Below are 12,461 nucleotides of genomic sequence, written 5' to 3' on the forward strand. Positions count from 1 at the left end.
ATGCATCTTTTAAGAGCGTGGTGTCAGTTAAAGACATCAGTGATAAGCTCTGTATATGATTTGTAATACAAAATAGTACTTTATATTTCATGTTTGTGAACTGAAATTCTAAAAAATATATTAAAAAATGTAGGCCCGCTCACAGCTTTAAGGCGAGTAGATCTTTCAGCTCACAAGGCAGGATTTCTGCCCACAAGACGACACAGCTTAGAGGGAACATGGGTCATGGACATATTCACATATTCAAAAACCAAGCAAAGGTTAGTGGAAAGGAGGGCCAAAATTAAAACCTTTTCATAAAAAGAGGTACATGTATTGATAATATCAAATTAAAACATATATAGGGGCCCAATTACAACCAATATATATAAAACATAACCAGGGCTAAAAGAGTTGACCTGACGCGTTTCGGCCGAATCGGCCTTCCTCAGAGGTCATACAAATGTGGCTAGATGGTAAATAGTTACATTCATAAAAACACAGGAATATATACAAAATACAAATTCAATAAGGACCATAAAGTAAATTGTTCAGAAGTAAAGTAACCAGGCACAAGATAAATATGCACATGAAACCTTTTTAGTGCAATCACTAGCCCAGTGATTATAAAATCCACCTATGGTCCACAAATAACCTTCTTTGATTGTGTTGCCACAATATTCACAAGTAAAAACTGCACTGGCTTCCAGTGGAATACTTGTTCAGGTTCAAGGTTTTGGTACTGGCCATCAAGGCCTTGAGCAGTCTGGACCTACGTACCTCCGGGACCACCTCCTCCGGAATGTCCCCCAAAGGGCGTTACACTCTGCCGAGAACAACTCACTGGTGATCCGCAGCCCAAAGGACGTCCAGCTGTCCTCTATGAGGGCCTGAAAAGGCCCAGGACCCTGCCTGGTGGAACTCTCTGTCAAATAACATCCATGCCTTGTGGGACCTGATGCAGTTCCGCAGGGCTTGTAAGGCAGAGATGTTCCACCAGGCCTTTGGTTGAGGACAACGACAGGTACCCTCCTGGCAGGCACTCCCTCTCCCTCCCTTTCCTCCCCTCTTCCAGCTATATAGTATAAGTTTTATTCACGGCCATTGACCAGCACATCGTACACCGATGGCCTATCTTGCGACATAAATGATACATTTGACATTAAAATAGAAGCAGAATTTTAAAAGCAGGTTTTTTAAAAAAGGGGAAAACTCCATAAAAACCATAATAGTTAAAATTAATAAAACTGAACCTTAATTCTCCTCTTTTTGAGCTATGTGCTGCCCCCAGTCAGCGTTATCTGTAGCTTAGTAAAACTGCGCTGTATCTTTAAGACTTGTTGCTCCTGGGAATTGTAGTTCGCAGTTAGGGTTCCCAGAAGCTTCCCTCTGACTGGCTCATTAAGAGCAATTTCCTGACTTTATGGTTCTTTTCCGCTTCTTTGTCCATCAACCCTTACTGCAAGGCGAGGGGAAGTCCATCTCTTTCTCACCGCAGCTATTGAACTAACCTAGATCACAAGATGTAACTTTCCACCCAGATATATCAGCCCGACTGTGAGTAACTGATTTCTGAATGCGTGATAGTTTTTCTAATTCTTAGGGCAAACCATCCAAACCCAGCCACCCGATGAGTAACTTCTGCTCGCCTGTCCGATAAAAAACTTCTTAAAAGGCAGATTCCTTGCCTATGAGAAAGAGGAAGTGTCTTTGAGAAAGGAAGAGATTCGCGGATGTTGTTATAGGCCTTACCCCTCTTCCAGCTATGTTTCCCCGACCTCTTTTAGGAAGCAGCGACACTAGAATTCGATAACGCCATGTATGATGGTGAGAGGGTTGGAATCCAAGTCTTATGAGGAAAGGGTGAAAAAGTTGGGTATGTTTAGCCTGGGAAAGAGAAGGCTTAGAGGGGACATGATTGCAGTCTTCAAGTATTTGAAGGCCTGTCATGTCGAAGATAGAGTGGATCTATTCTCTCTTGCTCTGATTGCACGACTAGGTCTAATGGGTGGAAATTACATGGGAGTCGTTACCGGCTAAATATCAGGAGAACCTTCCTAACTGTAAGAGTAGTTGAGCAGTGGAACAGTCTGCCTCGGAAGGTGGTGGATGCTCCGCTGGATGTTTTCAAGCGGAGGCTGGACGACCATCTTTCAGGTATGGTGTAGGTATGTAGGGCTATCTTTTGGCTATGCTCCTGCAGAGTGCAGGGGGTTGGACTAGATGACCTGCAAGGTCCCTTCTAACTCTAACATTCTATGATTCTGTGAATTGTTTCTTATTTTAATTGCTGGAACTGTTTTTATCTTGATGCATTTTATCACTGTTGTTCATCACTCAGAGCCCTGAGTACTCAGGGATAGAGAGATTCATAAATCAAAATTATAAATAAACTGGATTTTTTTTCCTGCAGGGACAAATATAGTGTAGAGATAGCCCAACAGCCAGCCACATGTGGATGCCGCTTTGGAAACTCTAGGAAAGATATCAAGGCACTGGTCCAACATTATCCAAAAGCAGGAAGCTAATCTGGGAGACAGCTTGAAAACAAAGTCTTCATACTCTATGAAAGGGCACCAGGAGAAGCCCCCCCCCCCCACATATATACACACATACCACTTTCCTCAATGAAAGTCTTTAAAACAATAAGTTTCTCCAAATGCTGGCAATGTTTCTAGAGCATCACACCAATGAGATTTGTAGCCCCTTTGCCAATGCTACAGTTTACATAGAATGCTCTCACGCCTCTACTTGCACTGCTGTGGTTTTGGGTTAAATAAGGTGATCACCCGGTCTGCTACCCATGCCGGAAAGTAGCTCAGAGGGATGTAAAAGAACTTGGCGTCCCATCCAGCGGAGTAGCGGGTGCGAGGGTGAACAGCAGTCAGTGCATGCTCCATGCAGTCGGTCACCAGCGAGAGGTCGGTACTGCTGACCATTTGCATTATTCTGACCATTTTATAACCTGCTTGGGGGGGGGGGGGGGGGAAAAAAAATATTTAGCCACCGGACCCTTTGATTTCCTTTACACAAAGCATTAATTAATTCCAACACAATTTCATGTCCACCTAGCCAGCCACTTTCCCATACACAATCTGCCTAGATTGTATTTTTTATTTTTTTGCCACCAAGTCACAGCTGACCTATGGCGACCCTATGGGGGTTTCAAGGCAAGAGACATTCAGAGGTGGTTTTCCATTGCCTGCCTCTGCATTGTAACCAGTGTTCCCTCTAAGCTGAGTTAGTGTGAGCTAGCTCACAGTTTTTTAGCCTCCAGCTCACACATTTTTGTCTCAGCTCAGGAAGGATGGGGCTCCAGAGCAAACTAATCTATGCGGTAGCCAAATCACTTGCTCACAACTTTAATGCCAGTAGCTCACAAAGTAGAATTTTTGCTCACAAGACTCCACAGCTTAGAGAGAGCACTGATTGTAACCCTGGACTTCCTTGGTGGTCTCCCATCCAAGTAGTGACCAGGGCCGACCCTGCTTAGCTTCTGACATCTGACAAGATCAGACTAGCCTGGGCTATGCAGGTCAGGGAGCCTAGACTGTATGTTCTTCTTTAAATCCCCACTTTCTATATATCCCTAGATGCAGCTAGCCAAACAACTTTGAAGATGCTGTCTTCTGGTTAAAAACTCACTAAAATAAATGAAAAACGATGCCTTAACATCATCTTCCAGTACGCCCAGCAATAAAATCTGCACAAATCCTGCAATCATGAAATTTTTCTAAGGAATGGATGGTTGTGAACATGGATGCAATCAGGCTCTTTTTGTAGCAGGAACTCCTTTGCATATTAGGCCACACACCCCTAATGTAGCCAATCCTCTAAGAGCTTACAGAGCTCTTCTTACAGGAGCTACTCTAAGCTCTTGGAGGATTGGTTACATTAGGGGTGTGTCGCTTAATATGCAAAGGAGTACCTGCTACAAAAAGAGCCCTGCCGGGCCCCACCCAATAGCCAGAAGCTGATAAACACCAACTAGAGGCCCGCAGGATTTAATTGCCACATGAAGTACGGAAGACAGCTAATAGAATACAAGGAGGCTTTGGCAGTTGTGCAGACCTGTTGTTTAAATGGGGCAAAATACCAGGACCCAAATGTGATCATGCTGCAGCCTGCCAAACTATTCCCCATCTGTCACAGGAATGTGAGCATCGTGCTTTCCAGGGAGATGTGACAGAGCTCTTTGAACTCTCCCCAGCTGCGACTGAGCAGATTGAAAATCTACATATTAGTATTTAGGTGGATTGCCCAATTGGTCTTGCATACCCGTTGTATCAACTTGGTTATGTATTTTATATTATTAAATACTTCCTGTGTGTAACTCTGCCATATGATAAACACATATCTTCCAGTAAAGTGAATGAAACCAATTACAAACATCAAAGCTCTTGGATACATTACAAAGCTTGGGGTGTTTTGAACCCAAAATCAGTGTGGTGTAGTGGTTACAGTGTTGGGCTAGGATCTAAGAGAACCAGGCTCCAATCTCAGCTCTGCGATGGAATCCTGATAGGTGGCCTTGGCCCAATCACACTCTCTCAGCCTAACCTAACACCCAGGGCTGTAGTGAGGATAAAATGGAGACGAGACTGCTGTGAGCTGCTCTGAGTCCCCACCAAGGAGAAAAGCAAAGTAGCTAAATAATTTTTTTTTAAACAGCCATTTCTACCCTGCTGCCTAGGTCTCACTCACATAGGGTTGTCAAGTCCATCTTCCACCCCCAGCGGGGGACTTTGGGGGCGTTCCAGGAAGGGGTGGGGCATCCCCAACGTGATGACGTCACATTGGGGACGTCTGCCCCCCCCCCCGGCCGTGCGCCGGATCTCCAGAAACAGCAGTTCCCTGCACTTAAAGTAGCCGGCAGCTGGCGTTTCCCCTTTAAGAGAAGCTGCGTTTCCCTTTTAAGAACGAAGCTGGCTTTTCCCTGCAAGCTTGCGGAGTTCGCGCTTGGGATGAAACACGGGTTACACACCCTTAAAGGGAGAGAGATGGGTGGCTGTGGGTGTTGGGGGTGGGGCTTCTCCCACCGGCCATCTGGCTGGCGGCGGGTAGAACCCCCCCCCAAAACGGGGGACCCCTGGCAAACCGGGGGGGTTGGCAACCCTACACTCACAGCAGCCTAAAAGAAAATTCTAGCATTCTCTTGTCCAGGCACTAGTTTAGGCCCCATATACTTAGCTTCAACAGTGCTAGTGCTCAAAATGTCTAATAAAGGAAATCATGGCAGTTCAGTGCTTTTCAAACACATTCACTTGTTCCTTCTAGTCACTGTTTCATGGAGCACCCAGACAGTGGGTTTTTCTGCAAATGTTATTTCCTTCCTTGTGGGCCCATAAGTGCATCTTTTTTTCTTTCCCCCACATGTGTTTTGCTCCCTCTAGTGGTTACTTTGATATTTCATCTCTGTATTGCCATCTTATTTACGAGCACAGCTAAAGTTCTTGTGAAGAAGGCAGAGATGAAGCAATGCAATATTCGAGCAACCACCAGAGGGAGCAAAACATGTGGGGGAAAGGGAAAAGCAACAACAATGCAGTACAGGCACACAAATGACAAAAATAAGATATTTTTTATAAATTATCTGGATGAGGGTGCAGAGGGGCTACTCATTAAATCTGCAGATGACACTAAATTGGAAAACGCAGCGAACACACCAGAAGACAGAGATAGAATTCCACAAGATCTGAACACGCTGGAAAAGTGAGCAGATGTGAACAAGATGCAATTTAACAAGGATAAGGGCTGAGTTCTACATCTGGGTAACAAAACTGAGGGACATGCGTACCGGATGAGGGATGCACTTCTGAGCAGCAGTGTATGTGAGCAAGATCTTGGGTTATGGGTGGACCGAAAGTTAAATATGAGCAGCCAATGTGATGCGGCAACAAAAAAGGCTAATGCAATCTTGGGGTGTATCAACAGAAGTATAACATCCAAATCCCAAGATATCATAGTCCCACTGTACACTGCATTGGTCAAGTCGCACCTGGAGTATTGTATGCAATTCTGGAAGCCTTACTTCAAAAAGGATGTGGACAGAATTCAGCGTGTGCAGAGGAGAGTGATGAGGATGATCGGAGGCCTGGAGACCAAGACCGATTTCTCACATGTTACTTACCCCTGTTTACCGGCAGGGCAGTTTGCCCCAGACCGTTTAAACTGATTTTGCATTAGAGTTCTTGGCATGTGGCTGTTTTCAATCTGCTCCTGGAGTTTTATTTCCTTGGCGAGGTTTCCTGTGGCTTCCTGTATCCTCCCTCCTCCCCCGTCTTCGCTCTCTTAATCCCTCCCCTTCCCACTTTTTTTCCGCACGGCAACAGGAAACTTCTGGCAAATCAAGGATCGAGCTGAGTCGGAGCAAAACAGAGGAAGCTGCGGGTCAAAAGGCAGCCGCGGGACAAATGGTGTGAAATCTGAGTTCGGCACAAAGCATTTCAATTGAAGAAGAAGAAGAGTTGGTTTTATACCCTGCTCTTCACTACCCAGAGGAGTCTTGGAGTGGCTTACAATCACGTTCCCTTCCTCTCCCACAAGAAACACCCTGTGAAGTAGATGGGGCTGAGAGAGCTCTGAGTGATCTGTGATTGACCCAAGGTCACCCAGCTGGCTTAATGTGGAAGAGTAGGGAATCAAACCCAGTTCTCCAGATTAGAGTCCGCCACTTTTAACCACTACACCATGCTGGCTCTGATTGCGTAAGGTTGCAGTCCTAAGCATATGCACTTGGGTGTTTGGACACAATCAAGCTTCCATATAAGTGAGCATGCTTTAGAAATCAGCATGAATTCTGTGAGCCAAAGTCATAGACTTTGCTGCAGAACAAGCAGCAATCTCATTCATCAATATTTTACAACTACTAGATGCAGAACACACAGGAAACTCATTCATTGATATTTTACAACTACTAGGTGCAGAACACATAGCAATCCCATTCACTGACACTTTACTAGGTGGCTTCCAAAAAGAAAACTCTTTCGAGTGTGCTTAAAGAAGCACCAAAATTCAGAAAGATGGGAGGATGGTACTACTCACTTCCCTCTAGGAAAGATTCCCCATACACTCTCTTGGTTTCATCTGGGAGCCGTTCCCAAAGGCTCTTGAAGTTGTTGATCAAGATCTTTTCATCAGTGACAGCAGTTTTGAAGAAGCCTGGCTCTATAATGGAGACCTTCAATCCAAAGCATGCACTCTCACGTCTGAAAACCAAGACAACCGAGAAGCATTATGTCCCCATGGTTCTTTGAACATATGAATGGTTCAAGAGAAGTGTTCCCTCTAAGTTGAGTTAGTGTGAGATAGCTCAGTTTTTTAGCCTCTGGCTCACACCAATTTATGCAGTAGCCAAATAGCTGGCTCACAACTTTAATGCCAGTAGCTCACAAAGTAGAATTTTTGCTCACAAGACTCGACAGCTTAGAGGGAGCATTGCTCGAGAGGCTAAGAACATAACATTAAGAAGAGCCCTGGCATATCAGAATAAGGTCCATTTCACCCAGGATTCTCTGCCCAACTGTAACTTGTAAAGTGCTCATCAATAGGACAGGAAGTGGGTGGGGCTATGACCAGTGGTGGTTGGTAGCTATTACCCGCAGTTTGCAGTCTGTTCCCTCTTAATTTATTATGTTCAGCCTGTACAGGGATTTGCCCACCCAGGCCAGTCCAAGAATGGGAGGGAATCCTGTACTTTTTAGTACATTAAACAACAAACCACGAGATGGTCTATACCCTCTCTAGTTTCCGGAACAATTTGCCACCAGAACCTCTTTTCACTAGTCCCTGCCTTTCCTAAAGGAGAGATTCCAAACCCTTAGTTGGCATCTGGGACAGAACACCTTAGCAACTCACTCCAGAGATGCACACCTTTCCTCTCCAATGGTAGCATATATGGTGAGCGTTTAGGCCACATGATTTAGCCTTGGATTTCAGTTACAACATCAAAGACAATTTAGCAATAAGAGGGATCTTTATTTAGTACAGAGCTTAGCATAGACTACCAAAGATTACAAAAATAACAAAGGCTAGGGCTGTTTGCCTTAACTAAACATTAATGATTCATAGTTACCACGTCAGGAGTATTCCTCAGGCCAAGATAGTCCCAGTACCAAGGGATATGAAGGGAAATCCCATTTTTGCACACCATGTGCTCCAAGTCACAAAGCAACTCTTTGTCTCTCAAGAGGCAGCATTTCAGGTGCAATAAAACAAACTGACAGAGGAGAAAGGGAGAGCTAAGCAAGAGAGCTCACTCCCATAGGGATCAAAACAATTATACCCCAATTCCATTCACAAATTAGATGTGGCTATCAGCCAATTGCGAGTGGGCATGGGTGTGCCCAATTGTTGGTTGCCATGGTTGCTAACATCAGGTTTGTGGGATTGGCTGGAAGTTTGGAGACCCTGCATGCAGTCAGCTGACCCAAACTCCAGCTACTTCATTTTGTATGCGACTGGTCGCAAGTGGGCCAGAAAGTGTAGCCATGAGGTCTGGTGTTTGGCATGAATGTGGGTTTATGGCATGGCTATTGAGGCCATGTGGCCTCACCATTTGGCTTGCAACAGGAAACAAGACACGGCATGTTATCAAAAGACATCACTGGAGAAGGCATGTGGATATAGAAAGCAGAACGCAATTTTTCTATACACAGCCCTTTTGAAGCTATTCGAGATTCTGAAAACATGCCTCCGAGGCAAGATAAGGAGGGGAAGCAGAAGGCAAAGCAAAAAATGGATAATATACCTTCTTTGACAGAGTTTTTGCTCAAGCTGAAGCTGGAACCTCCTCCACAATGGACTCAGGAAATACTGATAAGGAAGGGACTACTCTTACAACAAGCTTTCTTTTAGAAGCCTTGGCTAAACAATGATAAGAGTTAAGAAGGGACATTGTAGAAATGCTTGAAACCAGCATTCCAGCGTATGGATGAATTAGAAGAACAGTTTAAGCAAACTAAGCAAACAGCTGATAATGCTTTAAAGAAGGCATCTGCGTTGGAGAAACAAACTGCCTGCAACTCCCTTGATTTATGGGCTAGAGAATGCATTCTTTCTTTGGATTATCGTTCCTGTGAGCTACATCTGAAATTCAGAGGATTTAAACCAAATGTTGAAGAAGGAACGGAATTAAAAAAATTTATTGCTAATTGGCTGGTTGGAGGTTTAAATCTGGAGGAAGGAGTGGCTCCTTTAATTCAAAAGGCTTATTGGGTGGACTTATGACAAGAGGAAACAGCGAATACTTCAGTTTATTGTCGAGACATTGGTGTAGTTTTCAAGGACTTCAAAACCAGACAATGGATATTAACACAGGCAAGGGGGGGGGGAACTGGTTTGGAATATCAAGATGTAAAGATACAGGTGTTCCTTGATCTTCCACCAGAATTCCTTAAGATAAGAAGGGAGTTGAGACCAATTACGACTAAACTCTGAGAGTTAGACATCAAGTATCATTGGCTGAATATGGGCAAACTCTGTGTGGAATATAAGCAGGTGATTTACACAGCTTTTGACCAGGCATCTGGAGAGCAGTTGCTGGCTGCTTTAAATAAATCACCTGGTGAGCTATGGGAGAAGACAGACAACAAAAGGAAAACAAGATCACCTCCCACTCCGTTTAAGGCAACCAGAATCTGTCTTTCTGAAGACCGAGAAGAGTTGGATGAACATATAGACTCTTTTTAAACAACAAGCATTCATGTTTTTCTCTGAGGACTGCCCTTGTTATATCTGAAGTAGGGCGACCGGGTAGCGGCAAGTGAATGCAGGTATGTGCCCTCCCTTTAACAGTCCTTGGGTGAAAGGTTAAGTCCTTTCGGCTCATGGGACTCCCTCAGACTGAACTCAGGTTCAAAGAAGAATAGAGTAAGAAGTACTATGATTGGTTTCGAGCCTGTGTATTTTATCTTAATTTTGTGGTTATGTTGAAAAGTTTTGCTTAAAATACTTAAAATGCAGCACAGGTTAATACTGAGAAGATAGAAGAACTGAAAAGATATAAGAAAGAAAAGAAGCTCTTATTGTAGATTATTAAAGCAATTAAAATGTATATGTACATCTATCAAAAAAAAATAAGAAATTGTGATGTATATATGTATATATGTTAGGTACGAGACCCAACGCAGCTTGTGAACAGTGAATCAGCTTTTATTTACAAGTCAGAAGAAATCAAGAACGAGACAAAAACATAGAGCAACAGGCTCTCTTTTAAACAGTTTGGGCTTAGGTAGCCACACCCACATGTCACATAACAACCAATCTCTGTTTACATATAAGGTCCAATTAGAGTGCTTCCCTCCATAACATTGTGCAGCTCTGATTGGTGGACTTACAATCCTGTCCAGGACTCAAGCTCAACACAGAACTTAATACACAACAATGTATTACTAGCTAAAATGGTAATCTTTATTTGAAATTCAGTTCTTCAATAAAACAAAACAAAATGCAAAAAAAAAAAAAAGGACAGGAAGCCATGGCCTTCCTTTGCTTGCTGTCAACGCCTGCAATTCAGAAGGTCCAGCTGGTAACTTTGGGTAGAACCTATCACCTAGGTGCCTTCAAGCAATCCCTTAACCTTTTGATCTGCAGCCCAGTTAAAGATGATGTGTTTCACTGGCATGGGAATATGAGTGGAAGTGGAGTAATCCCTTAAAGGTCATGTGTAAGAAACCAAATGAATATGGCTTCCTACACCCACTCTACAGTTTGGGTTTTTTTGCCATCACATTGTAGATGATTTATGGCAACCCCATAGCGTTTCCAAGGCAAGACACATTCAGAGGTGGTTTGCGATTGTCCGCCTCTGCGTAGCAACCCTGTACTTCCTTGGTGGTCTCCCATCCGAGTACGAACCAGGGCTGACCCCGTTTAGCTTCTGAGATCTGACAAGATCAACATTCAGATCAGGGCATACCCACTTTGTATACAGGCCAAATGCCTCTGCCCTTCAATTATCAAGTGGAAATTACATATATGAGTAAAGGGGTTAGAATTATCTATGCCACTTTCATGTCCCACAGTATGGCCAGCCACCAATTTAATGCAAAGTACTCTGGTTTAACTGGATTGAGCAACTGAGATGCAGTACGGCACACAAGCCGAACTAATCGACATATTGAAAGGGTGAGTCATGTTAATTCATTTGTGGTCTCAACCCTTGTGATGAGCTTTGATTGTATGACAATCCTACTCAGGGGTCATTTCACAGAAAAAGAGGTGCAGGAGCTCATTAGCATAACTCATTCGCATAACTTATTTGCATATGCCACACCCCCTGACATCACTGGAAGTGCGTCAGAAGGCAACACCCACTGCTCAGGCTCCACTGGACTCTTTTGGATTGCTAGCTATTGGGGGGGGGGAACGTGCAGATCTGCCCTCACAAAGGAGGGAGAGCTTGTACCTGAATAAAACTTGGTCTTAAAGATGCCACTGGACTGTTTTGGACCAGGGGGCCGGGGCGGGCGGGCTCTGCAACTTACCTGTCTGCTTCTTGCTCTGATTGAGGGCTGCTGGGAGCAGGGGGTGGGGCTTGTTGCATGTGCCCGCCCCCTGGGCTCTTTACTGCCGGAGCTCCACTCCTGTGCGCTCCTGCAGGAAACGACCCCTGACCCTACTCTACCCATCATCAACAACTAGGAATGATGTTTGAATGAACTAATTTCACATTGATTGGATATCATTTGCAAAACCTCCTTATTCCCATTTGTTCTGTTGCTTGTAATGTTTAGAATAAGCACATCTGCTATAAATGTACGCGTAATAATAATAATTAATTGTTATTGTATGCCATTGTGCGTAGTATAGCTAGGAGATCTGAAGAATGTCTGGCAGCCTTAAGTTCTAATTCTTTTAGCGTTATGGATCACTAGAGGGTGAGCTAGACTTTTATTGGGGGGGGCTGAGAGAGCTTTGAATGTGCGGTGACTGATCCAGGGTCATAAAGTTGGCTTCATGTGAAGGAGTGTGGAATCAAACCCGATTCTCCAGATTAGAGTCTGCCAGTCTTAACCACTACACCATGCAGGCTAATAAATGTAAGCTTTCATGCATGATGCAGTTGTTAGAGTGCTGGGCTAGGATTTGGAAGACCCAAGTTTGAATCTGCACGGAAGCTTGCCAGGTGTCCTTGGGCCAGTCACACTCTCTCAGCCTACCCCCCCCCCAAACAGGGTTGTTGTGAGGTACAAATGAAGTGAAATAAAATGGAGTGAGCGCTGCTTTAATGACGCTTAAAAGGTAAAGGTTCCCTTGCTCGAAAGCCAGTCGAATCCGACTCTAGGGTTGCGGTGCTCATCTCCGTTTCAAAGCCGAAGAGCCAGCGCTGTCCGAAGATGTTTCCGTGGTCAAGTGGCCGGCATAACTAAACACCAAGGCGCACGGAACGCTGTTACCTTCCCCCCCAATGTGGTACCTATTTATCTACTTGCAATTTCTTGCTTTCGAACTGCTAGGTTGGCAGGAGTAATGACGCTTAG

General features: G+C 44.4%; 1 protein-coding gene across 1 annotated transcript in view; it reads right to left on the reverse strand.

Annotated features, from left to right (window-relative positions):
• Nucleotides 1–2,580: 2,580 nt before the first annotated feature.
• Nucleotides 2,581–12,461, reverse strand: part of LOC107122565 (retinol dehydrogenase 7-like) — a 37,002-nt gene continuing 27,121 nt past the window's right edge. The window contains exons 4-5 of the mRNA XM_015425681.1: nt 7,024–7,187; nt 2,581–2,947 (exon numbers count right to left, since the gene is read on the reverse strand). Of these exons, the coding sequence (XP_015281167.1) occupies nt 2,727–2,947; nt 7,024–7,187 (385 nt within the window). The 3' untranslated portion in view covers nt 2,581–2,726. The remainder of the gene's footprint in view (nt 2,948–7,023; nt 7,188–12,461) is intronic.

The sequence above is a fragment of the Gekko japonicus genome, unplaced genomic scaffold (assembly GCF_001447785.1).
Source record: "Gekko japonicus isolate JY-2015 unplaced genomic scaffold, Gekko_japonicus_V1.1 scaffold1289, whole genome shotgun sequence".
NCBI classification, from domain to species: domain Eukaryota; kingdom Metazoa; phylum Chordata; class Lepidosauria; order Squamata; family Gekkonidae; genus Gekko; species Gekko japonicus.